Raw genomic sequence first — 19,107 nt, forward strand, 5'->3', positions numbered from 1 at the left:
GACAGTAGAATTCTGCTCCGGCATAGAATGTTCTGTATTGTTTCCCTGACGACAATAAACGTTCCTGATTGCTGTGTTGTTTTTATGCTGTTTTTTTATGGAGAGGAAGCTAGATGTGTTTTCTTTCTACTAAAAGTCACAGTATTTAATGAATTTTAACAAAAATATTTAGGAGAGTGGTCTGCGCGCAGGCAGCAGGCAGGCAGGTTACGAGCAGGCATCTCAAGATTATTATTTACAGTTCGCCTAATGATTGATGTTTGTCCCACTTTAGAAGTGGCATTCCTTTATAGACAAGTAAAATGGCCATTTTAGTGGCACTTCGAATTTCCAGAGAAGGTTCCGTGTCAGCATTTCAAAAGCTGTTGTATTTGTACCCTTACAGACAAACAAACATGCCGTAGCCGAGGTGCTTTCAAGGTGCCACATTCCATATGTCTGAAAAGGGTATCATAGTGTGAGAGAGACACAGAGATAGAGAGGGAGATTGTGAGACGTCATGTAGAGGGAACTGAGGGGCATTTGGATAATAAAGATAGCATCTGTGCTCATCAGAGCTCTAAGGAGACACCAGCCAAGGCTGCAGATTCCTCCCTCCCTGCACTAGACTAGCAAACAGCAATGACAGCCATACTGCCTCCCTCCCACACACAACACAATACCTCCCCTTTAAATGGTCTTCCTGTAGCTCATCACACTCATACATACCGCATAGATAAAGCCTAAAGTGTGTGTGTGATGCAGTCTGTTCTGTCTGATAAAGCCCAGAAAGTCACCTTGAATCATATCTGTGATAAACAACTTGTCTTTCAACCTCTGTCCCACCCTCACTCTCAGTGGGAAGAAGCTAACTTCCTTCAATTCTACACATTTCATTTTGCCAGAGAGAGAATTTGCAGTTCTATAGCTAATCTCATGCTATTCTATACCTTTTGCCATGGGGCAGAGAGTGAATGTTGCTGTTCTAAAGCTAATCTAATGCTATTCTACACATTTTGCCATGCAGCTGAGAGAAAATGTTGCAGTTTTATAGCTAATTTCCTGAAATTCTACACATTTTGCCATGGGGCTGATGGAAAACCAGGGGGCCCCCAACACCCCAGGGGCTGCGGGGGGTTGTGCTATGCCAGTGCTCTCACTCACACACACACTGATGGGAACAGGAGAATATTAGAAGATTGGGCTATGGATTGGTGTTGGTCGTGGGATAGGGTTAGTGATGGGTTCACTGACGGTACAATACCATATGAGTATTAGCCAGAGGGCTATCCTGCCTCTCTCTCTCTCACCTGGAAAATACTGGCTCCATATGGCGTCCTCCATGCATTCAGCAGATTGTCCTTCCCTGTGCTCACAAACCACTTGCCTGAAACACACACACGTTATACTTCAGAGTTAGCTGATGTATCCAACCACTATACATCTCATTAGCATAATTATGCAAGTTAGGATAGTGTCAGTCAGAGTTCTGAGCTTGTACGTACCACAGGAGGCAAACTTGAGGGAGAGCACACAGCTCTCATGGAGGTGCAGCTGGTACTTGTCTGGTTTGGAGACATGCAGCACTTCTACATTACTGCTCTCCATGCCCACTGCCAGCCACTCTCCTGTAGGACAGTAGCCCAGAGAGAAGATCTGGAGGGAGGGAGAGGATGAGAGAGAGAGGAAAGAGACGAGAGAGAGAGAGAGAAAGCTCATTACACGACTGAACGGAGCTCATCTGACAAAGATTATCATCTGCATCATCATGGAGATATGATACAACAGAGAGGAGCAGAGTGACTGGTCTGAAATAGAGGCTGATAGGTACACTATCATATTAAGGTGAAGTCTTCTCAGAAAGACAGTCCTGAGTTGGTCATACCTAGCGTTAGCTAGTCACAACGTCTCAGGTGTTTCATCAGTACCTGTGAGGTGAAGTCGTGCTGCTGCAGCTGTCGTCCCTCTCTCAGGTCCCAGCAGCGTACTGTGTTGTCCAGCCCCCCCGTCCACAGTTTGGTCCCATCGTTGGAGATGTCAATACAGCTGGCCCCGTCAGTGTGGCCCTGGAACTGCCTGGGGAGCACAGAGATACAATCAACATCAACCCAGAGCCATTCAGATGTGATCCATAGTCATCTAGCCCACTGCCCTGCTCTCTTCCCCTCTACCCTGCTCTCCTCCTCTACACTCTCCTGCCCTACCCTCTCACTCTACTCTTATGCACTCTCCTCCCCCTCTACCCTCCTCTCTTCTGCTGCCCTGCTGTGCAGGTCCCAGACCCTGATGTCCCCCCCCCCCTCTCTACCCCTCCTAACTTCCTATTTATCCCCCTCTCCTCCTTACCCCCTTCTCCTCTCCTCTCCTCTCCTTACCTAACCAGGGTCTGGTTGTGCAGGTCCCAGACTACAATGTTTCCGTCGCTGCAGCAGGAGAAGCAGACCTTGTTGTCGGGGGAAATGGCCAGAGCGTAGCAGGCCGGGGCAGAAGACGTCAACTCCGCCTTGATGCGGGGAGTGGGTGTGGCCAAGTCCCAGATTGACAGTGTGCTAGCCTCGCCTCCAACGATGAGTGTCCGCCCATCAGGGAGAATCTTACATGAGCGGATGTAGTTATCCCTGTTCTGATTGGTGGAAAGAGAGAACATATGTATTGAACAGATAAAACAATCAATATGATTGGTTAAGCCTTTTAAAGTTTGTGTCCACTCACCAGACAGTCGAGCTGGGCCATGGCACTCTTGCTGCCAGGCTGGCTGATGTCCCACACCTTGACACACCCCTTGCCGCCGGTGTAGACGTGGCGTGTGGAGGTGCTGATGGTAACGGCACACACCACCTCTCCATGGTTCAGAGTGTGGATCTGCCGGGCGTGCCGCGGGATGCCCGGGCCCAGCAGGGCGTCTGGAGGGAAAGGCACCGGCTGCATCTGTCCATCCGCACTTACATGGAAAGAGTAGGCACTGGTGAGAGAGAGGAGGTAAACAGAGGGAGGGAAGTAGGAGAAAATGGAACGAGTGCCATCCACTGAAATAGAAATCTGTATATTATTACAAACAGTCATGCAAAAGCATTGAAGACTGTCAACACTGCAATGGGAATGGCAATTGAGAAATATTCACCCAAACCTTGCTAATTGTTTTTACACAATAGCCGTTGGCAGAATGCAAAAGGGAAGATTGTGTTACAGGGGCCAGAGTAAGAGTGCTATTTCCAATGGCCAATCAGTTAGGGCCGGGACAATACCAGTATTGAGAACGTTAGTATCGTGGGCAAGGGAACAAAACACAACGCGGATTGAACTTCTTTAGGAAACAGACCTAATGATGGAAACAAACATCAATATGTTGTCATCAAAAGTCACATTTATTTATTTTCCAAGCTATAACACACAATATTTTACATAGAGCAGGTTTTTAAAGGACCAAAGAGTTTGGTTTGCTTCATAAAAAATATTGCGATACTGGTATCGTCCCGGCCCTACGATCAATAGCATAGCGACGCCAAGGTTGTTGTGTAATTTTATATCTAAATTGGGAGAGCTTGCTGCTTGCCCCAGCTAAAACAACAACAACAACAGTTCTCTATGTTTGGATGGAGGAGAGGAGCGACATACGGTTTTCCCCCAGAGGATCCACCAGGCAGTGAGGAGGACAGCCCTGGGGCTCTGAGGTGGGGCCGAGACTCATATGCCACCTGGAGAGCCTAGGAGGAGGACCAAGACATGAGGAGGATTACTAAAATAATAATCTGGTGTTGTAACAGTTCAATCTCAGTAAATCCTAATCTTATCAGATTCAACCAACATAGGCTTTCAAACCAGTTACTACCACAGAAAACATTGTCAAAACAGAATAAGGCTGTACGTTTTGTTTTAAACCAGTGATGCATATCTTTCATGCTTCAGGGCCACAGTGTTTAGACTTGATTTGTTTCCTTATAATTAGTAATTGATTCACACCCGGGCAACCAGGTGGGTGCACTAACTGGCCAATTTGGGACATAATTGATCAATTAAGTGCCAGGAAGAGACAAAGACGATAGACAATGCAGCCCTTGAGGTCTGGAGTTGTGGACACCTGTTTTAAACAGAGAGGTGAGTGAGGTGTGCTAAAGAACTCACCAAGGGGCTGCGGGTGTAGGCGCTGGTGGCAGCGCTGATCTGGGGCGAGAAGCCCCCGGGACTGGCTAGCTCCCCATTGACGCCTGCGTGGGACACCCCCCCAAATTGAGCTGGGTACAAACTGGGGGGCACAGACAGAGGACTGCGGAGAGCTAGGGGGAGGGGGGTGAAGATAGGGTGGATGAGAACATTTTACGTCACTGAGGACCAGAGAGGTCAGACAGATGGGGTCTACGGAGAGTTGTGTTGGTGATATCTTATACTATAACATGTCTTCATTGCTTTTGGCTGATCAACTGTACCACAGGAGCACATTATCACAGTAGGGAGTAGTGGTGAGTTATAATGGTATTATGAGCAGATTAAAAGTATAATTATGGTATTACATGGCTATATGATCACAATAGATTAATAGGATGGTATAGCAGGGGTATAATAGCAGGGGCACAGACAGAAGGTATGAAAGACAGACAAGACAGACAGGTGTGTGACTCACCCAGGGGGTCAGCGGAGGAGGCAGCCCTGCTGACCAGGCGAAGGCAGGACGTACTGGGGCCGGCGGGGCCGGGGGTAAGAGCCTCATGGTGAGACGGGGACGGGGTGCTCGACTTAGACAACGAAGACCCAGACTTCTCCACCTAAAGAGAGGTAACGAGATACAGTCATGATACAACTTCATACAGATAAGTAAGGGATAGTTCTCTCATTTGTTGATGTTGGGCACAATGTTAATGCTTGACAACGAATGTATAATACCTGTGCTGGGTCCTTGGCCTTGCCCGGTGTGGGGCTGCATGGTAGGGGGGAGGACGGGACCTCTCCGGGGCTCCTGGGGGACCCTGGTAACTCCTTCCTCAGGGTGGGGACCCGGTCCAGACCGTTCCCGTGGGGGGAGTGAGGGGGGCTGCCCGCGGGAGATGTGGGTTCCTGTGTACATAGACCGATAAGGGACTCCAGGTCACCCCAAAACTACACAAGACCATAGCTTCACATTAGCTGTCAAAAATCTCTAAAACTGTAAGATTATAGACATTATAGATCACTATAGTGTCCGTATGGATTTAAGCACAAGTGTGTATGAGGCCTGTACAATACTCTAAGTCAAACCCAGCAAACTGTCTACCTCCCTGCCACAGCCACCCCAATAAAACCATTCCCATCTTCTCCCAGTGTGCTGCAGTCAGCACATCTCCTGTAGCTGTGTCTGAGCAGAACACACATCCACAGACTGTCCCACAACAATCACCAGAGACATCCCCTCTCACACACTCAATAAGAACATCTGTCAAATTCTCAAATTGTTCAAAATGCAAAAATCACACAAGAGACTTTCCCGCTTTTGTGCATTGTGCTGCGCAGTACCAAATGCAGAAAGCTTGGATAAAACATATATTTCGGTACACTGTATTAATTATTTAAACAATTAAAAATATTCTGAGGGCATAAATAAAGGAAACACACTGCTGCTATCTGATGAGAGGAGGGGTGTCTGTGCGTGTGTGTTCCAGAGCTGTGTTCAACAGGGAGAGACTTTACTCACTAGGAAAGGAGAGAACAGCAGCTCCTCATAATTCAGAGTGATTGGTGTCCTCATTGTGAAATTATCAATTTTACCCTCTACATTTAAAAATGACCATATACACTGATTGTTTAAAGCAAAACTACCAAAACTATTGCTGATGGTAAACCTGAACAATCAATTATATTGTAAGACTTAGCAGATAGGCTATAGCCAGATGACAGTTGTGTCTCCGGTAGCAGTGCATAGATGTCAATAACCTAGCCAATGATATAGGTTGTCACTCAACTAATAAAACCTAACAACACGCAAGCCATTTTAGTATTTGAATGCTGAAGGTGCCACACAGATTTGCAAGAGCAGGAACAGGCAGTCTACTTCGCGTTTGTCAGCACGCGAAGCTGGGCACAGTACACAGTTTGACTAGGCTACTGATACTGCCTGGGGTTGTACAGCATGCAAACTGATCAATGACTCAACACTTTCACTTACACTGAAGGAGAGAGGATGCATCAGTTGTCACAAAAGATTCGGTCTTTTCAGAAGATAGAAAAAAAAATATTTTTTTGTGACAAAATGTTTATTTTATAATTTTTTTATTTGGGGAGGGCTACAGGTACACTACACAAACTCATACAATCTCATACTCTGTTTGCATTTTCCTGTTGGCTAATGCTCAAAAAGAAAAAAACATCCCAAAAAAGGTACAGAATTGATAGTATTGATCATTTTGATCATTTTGATCATTTTGATCATATCATAGAATCAAAAAAGTAACAATAAACCCTGTTTGCAAAGGAAAATAAAAACAAAAATGAGTCTCCACGCCCAACATCTCGCTGTGGATAATTCTAATGATTGAACTTCTAGTGGTAACTGTATCCACTGTTGAATTGAGAGAGTGAGGTGATTTCCGTCTAATAGCCAACATCTGTTTTGCAGCAGTGCTGCCTGCCAGCAGTAATTGTCTCTGATTAATTAGGAGATTCAAGAAACTATCATCGTTAAGTAACATAGTACAGTGCATTCGGAAAGTATTCAGACCCCATCCCCTTTTTCCACATTTTGTTACGTTACAGCCTTCTTCTGAAAGGGATTCAATTCATTGTTTTCCTCATTCATCTACACACAATACCCCATAATGACAAAGCAAAAACAGCTTTTTAGAAATGTTTGCAAATGTATGAAAAATAAATACCTTATTTACATAAGTATTTAGACCCTTTGCTATGAGACTCAATTGAGCCCAGGTGCATCCTGTTTCCATTGATCATCCTTGAGATGTTTCTACAACTTGAATGGAGTCCACCTGTGGTAAATTCAATTGATTGGACATGATTTAGAAAGGCACACATCTGTCTATATAAGGTCCCACAGTTGACAGTGCATGTCCGAGCAAAAACCAAGCAATGAGGTCAAAGGAATTGTCCGTAGAGCGCCGAGACAGGATTGTGTCGAGGTAAAGATCTCGGGAAGGGTACCAAAACATTTCTGCAGCCTTGAAGGTTCCCAAGAACACAGTGGCTTCCATCATTCTTAAATGGAAGAAGTTTGGAACCACCAAGACTCTTTCTAGAGCTGGCTGTCTGGCCAAACTGAGCATTCGGGGGAGAAGGCACTTGGTCACTCTGACAGAGCTCCAGAGTTCCTCTATGGAGATGGGATAACCTTCCAGAAGGACAACCATCTCTGCAGCACTCCACCAATCAGGCCTTTATGGTAGAGTGGCCAGATGGAAGCCACTCCTCAGTTAAAGGCATATGACAGCCCGCTTTGAGTTTGCCAAAAGGCACCTAAAGGACTCTCAGACCATGAGAAACAAGATTCTCTGGTCTGATGAAACCAAGATTGAACTCTTTGGCCTGAATGACAAGTGTCACGTCTGGAGGAAACCTGGCACCATCCCTACGTTAAAGTATGGTGGTGGCAGCATCATGCTGTGGGGATGTTTTTCAGCGACAGAGAATGGGACACTAGTCAGATGAACGGAGCAAAGTACAGAGAGATCCTTGATGAAAACCTACTCCAGAGCGCTCAGGACCTCAGAATTGGGTGAAGGTTCACCTTTCAACAGAACAATGACCCTAAGCACACAGCCAAGACAACACAGGAGTGACTTTGGGACAAGTCAAATGTGCTTTTTTCTTTGTCATTATGGTGTATTTTGTGTAGACTGATGAGGAGAAATAACAATTTAATCAATTTTAGAATAAGGCTGTAACATAAGAACATGTGGAAAAAATGAAGAGGTCTGAATCCTTTCCAAATGCACTGTACATGCAAAGCATTGAATATTTACATTAATGTACTTTGAAAGGAACTTTGTAACTTTGTCCCAGAAGCATTTAACTGCAGTGCCTACCTGATTTAGGGGACACAGTGAACAGTGAGTTGGGAGTTGGTGCCAATTTCTTCGTAAAATATTTCCTTGGTATATACATTCTGTGAACCAACTTAAAGTTTATAAATTGATGGTTCAGATTACTGGATGCCATGGTCACGTTTCCATATTCTGTTCCAATAAAGGGTTGTTCAGATTCACTTAGATCTAACCCATACTTTTTAATGGCTTGCCCAGAATATGAGCTTTCCAAAAGTTGTTTATAGACATCAGTCCTTTTGGGAGCCCAGATAATTTATTTATATTTCACATAATTGGATGGTTTGGTATTTGGGTTTCCCAAGGGACTCCATAGGACAGCATTGCTGACCTAAGTTGTAAATATAGAAAAAAGAAGTTTCCTGTTAATGTTTATGTGTATTTCAATCTTGGAATGTTTTCAAACCATTACTATCCATGATATCAACAAGGGTACGGATTACACATTTGAACCATTGGGTCGATGCAAAAGGCCGCCCTCCATATTGCAAGGTATTATTGTGAAATATTGGAGTATGGGCATGCCATTTTGATATCAAGTTACATTGTTTTAAAATGTCACGCAAAATAGAGATTGTGTGAGCAATAGTAGGACCAACAGACGGATTTTGATGGGGATTTTTGTTTTATGTTATTTGATTTCCGCAGAGCCACGGAAATTGTAGGAGAAGGGTTAAGAGGTATACCAGTGAAGACCACCTCTTCCAAGGCAATAGGAGACACCATTTTTCTCTATATACTGAGTCAGGGAACATAAGAATAAAGTCTAAACTAATTTAGGATGGGGCAAAATGCTAGTGCCTGGAAATACAATTTCAACTTTGGTACAGATAGTCCTCCTACTTCTTTCCCTCTTAATTTAATCTGGGATCACTTACATTGCCTTATTCATTTTTTAAATCCCACTATGGATTTTATCCCAAAAGCCAGAAGGGGAGACATGGGAAGAATTGAATTACAAAAATCCAGCCATGGCCATTTTTCATTTTGACAATACATATTCTGCTGGTTAAAGCAACATGGATGTTAGTCCATCTACTGAGGTCGGATTGAATTGATTTGAACATTCTGTTTAAGTTTCTAGCAATGGTTTTATATAAGGAAGAAAATCTATTACACCCAAATATTTAAAATGGGAAATTATTGGGATTCCAAAAGCAGAGATGGAGTCCTCCATCTGTGTCTTGAGAGGAAGTAAGGCAGATTTGGGTCGATTAATTTAATAACTTGAGATGAAGCTGAATTTATCGATGATCTTCAATGCATTTGGGAGTGATTGAGATACAATACCTAGATATAGTAAAATATTGTCCACGTATAATGAGATGAAGTGATCAGGGAAATTGGTAAACAAATAACAAAGGAGAAATCAGATCACCTTGTCTGTTGCTTATTGTGATTTTGAATGATCAGAGCAGATATTGCCTATAATATCTACGGCTGAGGGATTGGCATATTTAGTGTTTTAATCATATTAATGAAATTGGAGGCCAATTCCCATTTGTTCGAAGACAGACCAGAGACATGACCATTCTAGTCTATCAAAAAGCATTTTCTGCAACAGGAGATAAAACAGCCCAAGGTTCTGATGAAGCATTTAAGAGATGTAATATTCGACGGAGGTTATCTGAGAATAAACGTTTTTTAACAAACCCACTTTGGGTAAGGAAGTCTCAAGACGGGACAACATTTTGGAAAACGGTTTGATATCTGTGTTTATCAAGATAGGGAGCGATAGTGAGAACACGGGGTAGCATCCTTACCTTTTTTTTATTTTTTAAAGCTAAAATAGTGGTGTATTCACATCTCCCAAATGAACCTTTGTGAACGTCTGTGTTAATCATTTCAAGCAATAGTGGACCAAATTGATTCCCACATTTTAAATAGACCTTAAGGGGGAATCCCGTACAGGCAATTTTCCTTTATTCATTCTACCCAATGTCCTTTTGAGTTCATTGAGAGAGATTTGGGTCGGCTTCCTCTGTTGAGAGAAGAGGAGTTCTTAATTATTTTAGAAAGGCCTTAGTCTGACATTGTGTGGATTTACAATCAGAGGTGTATAATTCTTTATAGAAGCGGGATAATCTTTGATTCATTTGGGTTCTGATAGTAATTCAATAGTTGCTATATCAGCTAATTGATCATTCCTGCATAGCTTGTTGGTAAATGACGGTGAAGATTACAATGGAAGTAATGGTTGAGTCGAACTCGATGGATAGCAAATTCTGCTCTCGGTCTTATCAATCAATTAAGTTCTGTCTTGACTTTGGAAAGAGCTGCAACTCCCATACGGACTCGGGAGAGGCGAAGGTTGAAAGCCGTTTGTCCTCACAATCCATCCAAGCAGCACTGCTTCTTGAAACAATGCCCGCTTAACCCGGAAGCCAGTCACACCAGAGGAAACACCGTACACCTGGTGACCATGTCAGCGTGCATGCGCCTGACCCGGCACAGGAGTCGCTAGAGCACGATGGGACATCGTGCTGGCCAAACCCTCCCCTATCCCGGACGACGCTGGGCCAATTGTGCGCCGCCCCATGGGTCTCCCGGTCGCGGCCGGCTGTGACAGAGCCTGGACTCGAACCAGGATCTCGAACCAGGATAGTGGCACAGCTAGCACTGAGATGCAGTGCCTTAGACCACCACGCCACTCGGGAGGCCTGATGCACTTGTATCTTAAACATTTGAATCGTTTTCCATTAGCAGTTACATGGGGTCAGATGACGTTGCATGTAGTAGGTGCTGATCTAAGGCCAGTTTAGCCTTTTCCCTCTAACGGGTTTGGTTAGAATTGGGAGAGGGTAAGCTCATCCAAGATCTGTGTCTACCTATGACTTGGTTATTCTTACTTCATTAGAGACATCAACCACCAGGTTATCCTCACTCTTGTCCCCATCACTGTCCTAAGAGACACAGAGGAGAGAATGTCAGGTGCACACTCTCTCTCACGTAAACAACATTGCCCACCCTTCACACCTTCCCTCTGTCAGCCGTACACACAGACTAACACACACACTACACGCATACACAGATATGCCCACCCCTCCCTCCCTTTCTCTGTCTGTTTGGCCATATTACTACTTTATTCCTCTCTCTCCCTTCCTCTCTTCTTCTCCCCCTCTCTCTCTGGGAATAGTGGTGACAGCGATGGCACTTAATCACCATGGCAACAGTGCGTTGATGTGATCGTGGCCTGATATTCCTATTGACATCACAGTGGAGTGGCATCACCCCCTAATTATATTGAGCCAGATCAGGGCCATGTTGGAGAGGAGACCTATTCCTAAACATAGACAGACCAGAGCTAGGACAAAAAAACATATTGTACGAAGACAGACCAGAGCTGGGAGAAAAACATCCTGGATGTAGACAGAATGGGGCTAGGAGAAAAACATCCTGGACATAGACAGACTGGAGCTAGGAGAAAAACATCCTGGATGTAGACAGACTGGAGCTAGGAGAAAAACATCCTGGATGTAGACAGACTGGAGCTAGAAGAAAAACATCCTGGATGTAGACAGACTGGAGCTAGGAGAAAAACATCCTGGATGTAGATAGACTGGAGCTAGGAGAAAAACATCCTGGATGTAGACAGACTGGAGCTAGGAGAAAAACATCCTGGATGTAGACAGACTGGAGCTAGGAGAAAAACATCCTGGATGTAGACAGACTGGAGCTAGGAGAAAAACATCCTGGATGTAGACAGACCGGAGCTAGGAGAAAAACATCCTGGACGTAGACAGACCGGAGCTAGGAGAAAAACAACCTGGATGTAGACAGACCGGAGCTAGGAGAAAAACATCCTGGATGTAGACAGATTGGAGCTAGGAGAAAAACATCCTGGATGTAGACAGACCAGAGCTAGGAGAAAAACATCCTGGATGTAGACAGATTGGAGCTAGGAGAAAAACATCCTGGATGTAGACAGACCGGAGCTAGGAGAAAAACATCCTGGACATAGACAGACCGGAGCTGGGAGAAAAACAACCATTACATCATGTAGTACAGAGAGGCGGATGATCAACAGAGCTCCCTGTCCAGCCTGTTTTAAAAACACAACATCTCCCTTCACGAGAAGCTACACTGATGTGATATTTAAGGCAGTTCTCATAGAGGAGCTATGTCAATCAGAATACTCACTCCACAGAGAGAGAGATCATGTTCACTAGGGTAATCTATTTTGGCCATTACATGCCTTCCAAGCTAAACACATATTTGACTAGCAGAATGACTGTGACCTCTGGTTGACCTGTGATGTCAGAGACTTGGGGCTGATCCAGTGTTAATACTGCAGTGCAGGTTTAATTAAATGGCATACATACGTAGTGAGGTGGGAGGGGCTCCTTGTCATCACAGCGCCTCCTCTTAGCGTCGCCCCCTCCCTGGGAGGAGGAGTACCCCCCCGACGGGCCCTGGCGCTCCTCCACTTGCTGGCTGTCTGTCGACGACACAGACTTACTCTGCACACACACACATATCAAATAAAAAAGAGCTGACACACAACAGGTAAGTCATACAGAAAATGCAATCAAACAACACATTAAAAGTGTATTAACTTTCTCCCTGACACGGAAAAGCTCATATGACTCTCAAATATGACTCTGATCATTTTACAAGAAGCCAATTTTCTGGCTATTTATACTAGAAAGAGCATGGTGTGATCACCATAACAGAGGAATAAAACATCAAAGTGGAGTATTATTTCTGGGGTCTATGTGGGCTAACTCTATTCTCTTTCATCGGTTGACTCCTATGGAACGTTCTGTTCTTTTGAACTGTGGAGGACACAGACAGGAAGCTGGTTGGACGGACGAGACCAGAACACAAAGAACCACAGTTTTCTCAACAAACTCCCAGTCTTCTCCTCCACCTGTCCCTCCCTCTCTTCTCTCCCGCTCTTTCCCTTGCTTTCTCTTTCTTCCCCTTGCTTTTTCTTTCTTCCTCTCCATTTAAAAAAAAAATCACATAAGCACAACTTAACAAATAGCAATTGATATGCATCTCTCCTTCCTCCCTCCCTTCCGCCATCCATATTTGGGGGGGGTTAATAAGCTGACATGGAATTGTTTTAAGATGGTCATATGTATCATTTAGCTATGCCACAGGAGTCGGTAGAGCACGATGGGACAAGAACATCCCTGCTGGCCAAACCCTCCCCTAACTCAGACGATGCTGGGACAATTGTGCGCCGCCCCATGGGTCTCCCGGTCACGGCCGGCTGTGACAGAGCTCGGACTCGAACTAGGATCTCTAGTGGCACAGCTAGCACTGCGACCAAACTTTAACTTCCTGATTGATGCCTTAAGATGTTGATATAATATATCCACATACTTTTGCTCCCTCATGATGCCATCTATTTTGTGAAGTCACTCTGGAGGCCCCTTGATAATTTATATTCTAAATAAAAATATTTGAATAAAAATGATATATTCATGTATATAGTTTTCATTTTTTATATCTGTGTCCATATTGTCCATGAGTTTCTAATATATAAACCATATGGTTCAAGAGAAAAATTGGCTAATTAATGAATTAAGCATCTAATCAACAATGCCATTATTTTCAATTAACATTACAACTCATCCAACTACTGTCTTTTTTTCATAACTGCCACCAGTTTGATGCCAAAACATCGACAACAAAGACATATTAACATAGTGAAATAAATAAGTGTGTATAAAATATTCAAGCTGAAACCCTCATATCAAACACTAATGGTATTCACTAAGTTGATGGTTTACATTTAGGATCATTTTTAACAGCTTTGTCATTAGTTATTTAATTATTTCATATAGGCCGGAGAGAGGGCCAGAGATAATTACAGACACCTGTGATAATTTGAAGTACTCAAAATGGCCGCTATATGTCTTGTGATACTTTACATAAAAACCCTCTCTTTGCAAACCTACCATTGGGCCTGAGTTAAGGAACAACATAACTGTTCTACTGTTGTACTAGCTATGCTAACCTAGGTGCTGGTTATATTAATGGAAACTCTCCAACAAAACAGACCCTTTTAGAGGTCCTCTTTAAAGAGGGTCTCACAGTCACACACGCGAACGGACACACACGTTGGGGTTACTTACCCTGCTTGGCGCAGCCTCTGTGAAGGGAACAGAAAGAGGGAAGGAGCAGTAGAGGGGTAGAGGGGGAAGGGGTAGAGGGGATTGACGTCAGCATATATAATAATAACAACAGCCCCACAGCATGCCAAGGTCAACCTGAAAAAGGCCTGTCCCAGTGCAATAAAAACACAAGCTTTGTATTGTACATGTTTCCAATTTGCAGTGCTGCCCTCTCCGTCTCGGTCTCCACTCCTCAGAGACACAATGCTTTCTGTCTTCCCGTTCATTCATTCAGCACTCATCTGTCTGCTCAGTCTCTCTCTCATTCTTTTTCTGCACCAGGTTCCTACAAGTTTAACATCTAGTCACCCTCCATCAATACAGCCTTGCAGGCAACATAATGCCATTTGTTAGTTGTTCAATGTTTAATGAGCACTGTTCCTCAAAATATTCCGCCACCCTTTGAGTTCAACAAAAGTTCAACCAAGTGGTTATTTTGTATCAAAAGCTGACACATTTCAGTACAACAGTTCTTCACCAGTGTCCTTCACGTGGAGGTCAGTCAGTGAGTAGTACCTCTTAGGTGCTCAGGGTCCAGGTGGTTGCGTTCATCCTTGGAGGCCAGGTGGGCTGAGACCCCCATGGCTCCAGTAAGGGCAAGCAGACCTGAACCTCCCCCCAGAGAGAGGCCTGATGGGTGGGGAGTCAGGGGAATGCCTGGGGTGTGGTGAGACAGATGCTGGAGCTGCTGCTGCTGTACACCAGGGAGACAGGGCAGGGGGAGAAGGAGGACAGGGGGAGAGAGAGAGAGAGAGAGAGAGAGAGAGAGAGAGAGAGAGAGAGCGAGCGAGAGAGAGCGAGCGAGAGAGAGAGAGGGGACAGGGAGAGCAAGAGGGGACAGGGAGAGCAAGAGAGAGAGAGAGAGAGAGAGAGAGAGAGAGAGAGAGAGAGAGAGAGGACACAGGGAGGGAGAGAGATAACACAGGTAGAAAGAGAGGGAGGACAGGAGGAGGGAGATAGATCGGGAGAAGGAGGAATAGAGAAAAGATAGCGCAACAGGAAGAGAGAGAAAGAGAAAGAGTGGGGCAGAAGGAGAGAACAAAACAAAGGGGGGAAAAATATATGGGATGTGGAGGGAGAGGAGAGGAGGGGGGGTACAGACAGATAAAGAGAGGCTATTTTCCTTGGGTCTTATTACAGCTTATTTTAGTGTGTGTGTGTGTGTGTGTGTGTGTGTGTGTGTGTGTGTGTGTGTGTGTGTGTGTGTGTGTGTGTGTGTGTGTGTGTGTGTGTGTGTGTGTGTGTGTTACAGTGAGAGCTTGTCGGAGCTCTGATCACATTACACTCTACTTACACCCCGGCACTTTAAACACTGCAGAGAGAGAGGTGTGCATGCCCCTGTAGACTGTGTCTTTGTGTGTGTGTGTGTTGATAGTGTCGCTGTTGGGGGTGTGAGGGTTGTCATGGTGACCAGAGGTGACTCACCCCAATGATGGCGTTGAGTTCGGCCATAGTGACCTGTTTGGCCCTCTCCACTGCCTGGACCACCTGCTGTTGATGCTACACACACACACACACACACACACACACACACACACACACACACACACACACACACACACACACACACACACACACACACACACACACAGGTTATTTATCCCGCTGTGTGCTTCTCATAACACATAGACATACACTATATACAGTGCCTTGAAAAAGTATTCATCCCCTTGGCATTTTTCCTATTTTGTTGCATTACAACCTGTAATCAAAATATATTTTTATTTGGATTTCATGTAATGGACATACACAAAATAGTCCAAATTGGTGAAGTGAAAAAAATAACTTGTTTCAAAATACCACACCACAACAAACCTGCCAAGAGAGGATCTCCCACCAAAATTCACAGACCAGGCAAGGAGGGCATTAATCAGAGAGGCAACAAAGAGACCAAAGATAACCCAGAAGGAGCTGCGAAGATCTCCACAGCGGAGATTGGAGTATCTGTCCATAGGACCACTTTAAGCCATACACTCCACAGAGCTGGGCTTTACCTAAGAGTGTCCAGAAAAAAAGCCATTGCAGAAAGAAATAGGCAAACATGTTTGGTGTTCACCAAAAGGCATGTGGGAGACTCCCCAAACATATGGAAGAAGGTACTCTGGTTAGATGAGACTAAAATTGAGCTGTTTGGCCATCAAGGAAAACGCTATGTCTGGCACAAATCCAACACCTCTCATCATCCCGAGACCTCTCATCACCCCGAGATCTCCATCCCCACAGTGAAGCATGGTGGTGGCAGCAACATGCTGTGGGGATGTTTTTCCATCAGCAGGGAATGGGAAACTGGTCAAAATTTAAGGAATGGATGGCGCTAAATACAGAGACATTCTTGAGGGAAACCAGAGATTTGAGACTGGGATGGAGGTTCACCTTCCAGTAGGACAATGACCCTAAGAATACTGCTAAAGCAACACTCGAGTGGTTTAAGGGGAAACATTTAAATGTCTTGGAATGGCCTAGTCAAAGCACAGACCTCAACCCAATTGAGAATCTGTGGTATGACTTAAAGATTGCTGTACACCAGTAGAACCCATTCAACTTGAAGAAGCTTGAGCAGTTTTGCCTTGAAGAATGGGCAAAAATCCCAGTGGCTAGATGTGTCCAAGCTTATAGAGACTTACCCCAAGAGGCTTGCAGCTGTAATTGCTGCAAGAGGTTGCTCTACAAAGTATTGACTTTGGGGGAGTGAATACTTGTGCTCGCTCAAGTTAATTTTTTTTGTCTTACTTCTTGTTTGTTTCACAATAAAACATAATTTGTATCTTCAAAGTGGTAGGCATGTTGTGTAAATCTAGGTTGTAAAGGCAACAAAATAGGAAAAATGTCAAGGTGGGTTAATACTTTCGCAAGCCACTGTATAAACAATAGTATGTGGACACCCCTTCAAATTAGTGGATTTGGAAATTTCAGCAACACCCGTGGCTGACAGGTGTATAAAATTGAACACACAGCCATGCAATCTCCATAGACAAACATTGGTGGTAGTAGAATGGCCTTATTGAAGAGCTCAGTGACTTTCAACGTGGCACCATCATAGGATGCCACCTTTCCAACAAGTCAGTTTGTCAAATTTCTGCCCTACTAGAGCTGCCCTGGTCAACTGTAAGTGCGGTTATTGTGAAGTGGAAACTTCTAGGAGCAACAACGGCTCAGCCGCGAAGTGGTAGGCCTCACAAGCTCACCGAACGGGACCGCCGAGTGCTGAACCAACCTAGCGCATAAAAATCGTATGTCCTGAAGCAACGTCAGCACAAGAACTGTTAGTCGGTAGCTTCATGAAATGGGTTTCCATGGCCGAGCAGCCGCACACAAGCCTAAGATCACCATGCACAATGCCAAGCGTCGGCTGAAGTGGTGTAAAGCTCACCACCATTGGACTCTGGAGCAGTGGAAACGCGTTCTCTGGAGTGATGAATCACCCTTCACCATCTGGCAGTCCGACAGACAAATCTGGGTTTGGCGATTGCCAGGAGAACGCTACCTGCCCAAATGCATGGTGCCAACTGTAAAGTTTGGTGGAGGAGGAATAATGATCTGGGGCTGTTTTTCATGTTTTAGCTAGGCCCCTTAGTTCCAGTGAGGGGAAATCTTAATGGTACAGCATACAATGACATTCTAGACGATTCTGTGCTTCCAACTTTGTGGCAAAAGTTTGGGGAAGGCCCTCTCCTGTTTCAGCATGACAATGCCCCTGTGCACAAAGCGAGATCCATACAGAAATGGTTTGTCGAGATCGGTGTGGAAGGACTTGACTGGCCCGCACAGAGCCCTGACCTCAACCCCATCGACCACCTTTGGGCTGAATTGGAACACCGACAATGAGCCAGGCCTAAACGCCCAACTTCAGTGCCTGACCTCACTAATGCTCTTGTGGCTGAATGGAAGCAAGTCCCTGCAGCAATGTTCCAACATCTAGTGGAAAGCCTTCCCAGAGGAGTGGAGGCTGTTATAGCAGCAAAGGGGGAACCAACTCAATATTAATACCCATGAATTTGGAATGAGATGTTCGACGAGGAGGTGTCCACATACTTATATTGTACCTGACATACGTTTTGTAATCTCATTCACAAACACACCGTTTGTCACATACTGTTCACATAATACAAATATCACAACAAACACTCGCTGAAGAAAACATACTGTATGCACATGCAGTACTAATGTATGCACTGATTGAGCTACCAGACACCCACATGGAAAAAAAGTCACATACCCACACAAACGTACGCAGCAGGACTACACACTCAAACGACCCAAACCTACACTTATTTACTCATTCAAATGTACACACACACACACATACTGCGTAAACACACACACAAGTGAGCATACACACACAGAGGCAGTATTGATCAATGTAAAACAGTCGCCAGCTCTGTGACCTTCCCTTCAGTGGACACACACTTGTCACCGGACACACACACAAAAACAAACAATGTATTATAAAGCCAGTGCAGCCAGGTGTGTGTGTGTGTGTGTGTGTGTGTGTGTGTGTCAGTGATTCTTACCTCCTGAGATAGGAAGGGGATGATCTGAGCACAGATGGCACTGAGACGCTTCACAATCTCCGCCTGCAACACACACACACACACACACACTTCAGTCTCATCTTATGTTTCATACAAGGTAATATAGCACAACATTATTCATGCCCCTTGGGCCATCAGGGTAATTTTCTTCGGGGAAGCAGCAGGAGCAACAAACACATACATCAATGAAAGTACAGACACTTTGTCCATACCATCTCATGCAGTTATCAAAGTTAGATCATTTCATTGAGGCAAATCCGGTTAGTAAACGTGATGGAGGTAGTTCGGTAACAACTGAGCTCCTCAAGCTCATACCTTGGCTTTAGATCAGCGGACTAACAGTCATGTGGCATGCAGGTGACCTGGTTTCAAACCCAGCCTACCACAAGTGAATGAGAGAGAAAAATAATAGAGAAAGAGCATGAGACCGGAAGAGAGAAAGTGGAAGAG

At 44.7% G+C, this 19,107-nt stretch overlaps 1 protein-coding gene across 12 annotated transcripts in view; it reads right to left on the reverse strand.

The window, feature by feature from the left end:
* The window catches only part of LOC110521464 (transducin-like enhancer protein 4), an 86,606-nt gene that overhangs the window by 15,491 nt on the left and 52,008 nt on the right, over window positions 1-19,107 (reverse strand). For 2 of the 12 annotated variants that reach the window (XM_036968873.2, XM_036968876.2), the window contains 15 exons: window positions 18,637-18,699; window positions 15,551-15,625; window positions 14,642-14,819; window positions 14,087-14,103; window positions 12,323-12,460; window positions 10,850-10,903; window positions 4,858-5,028; window positions 4,598-4,739; window positions 4,102-4,253; window positions 3,595-3,683; window positions 2,692-2,941; window positions 2,355-2,602; window positions 1,908-2,055; window positions 1,485-1,635; window positions 1,290-1,366 (listed from right to left, as the gene is read on the reverse strand). In XM_036968873.2, the coding sequence (XP_036824768.2) occupies window positions 1,290-1,366; window positions 1,485-1,635; window positions 1,908-2,055; window positions 2,355-2,602; window positions 2,692-2,941; window positions 3,595-3,683; window positions 4,102-4,253; window positions 4,598-4,739; window positions 4,858-5,028; window positions 10,850-10,903; window positions 12,323-12,460; window positions 14,087-14,103; window positions 14,642-14,819; window positions 15,551-15,625; window positions 18,637-18,699 (1,953 nt within the window). The remainder of the gene's footprint in view (window positions 1-1,289; window positions 1,367-1,484; window positions 1,636-1,907; window positions 2,056-2,354; window positions 2,603-2,691; window positions 2,942-3,594; window positions 3,684-4,101; window positions 4,254-4,597; window positions 4,740-4,857; window positions 5,029-10,849; window positions 10,904-12,322; window positions 12,461-14,086; window positions 14,104-14,641; window positions 14,820-15,550; window positions 15,626-18,636; window positions 18,700-19,107) is intronic. The other 10 variants (XM_036968874.2, XM_090231390.1, XM_090231392.1 and 7 more) reach the window with 8 other exon arrangements.

This window comes from Oncorhynchus mykiss, chromosome 4, assembly GCF_057628025.1.
Source record: "Oncorhynchus mykiss isolate SJ-2025 chromosome 4, ASM5762802v1, whole genome shotgun sequence".
Classification (NCBI taxonomy): domain Eukaryota; kingdom Metazoa; phylum Chordata; class Actinopteri; order Salmoniformes; family Salmonidae; genus Oncorhynchus; species Oncorhynchus mykiss.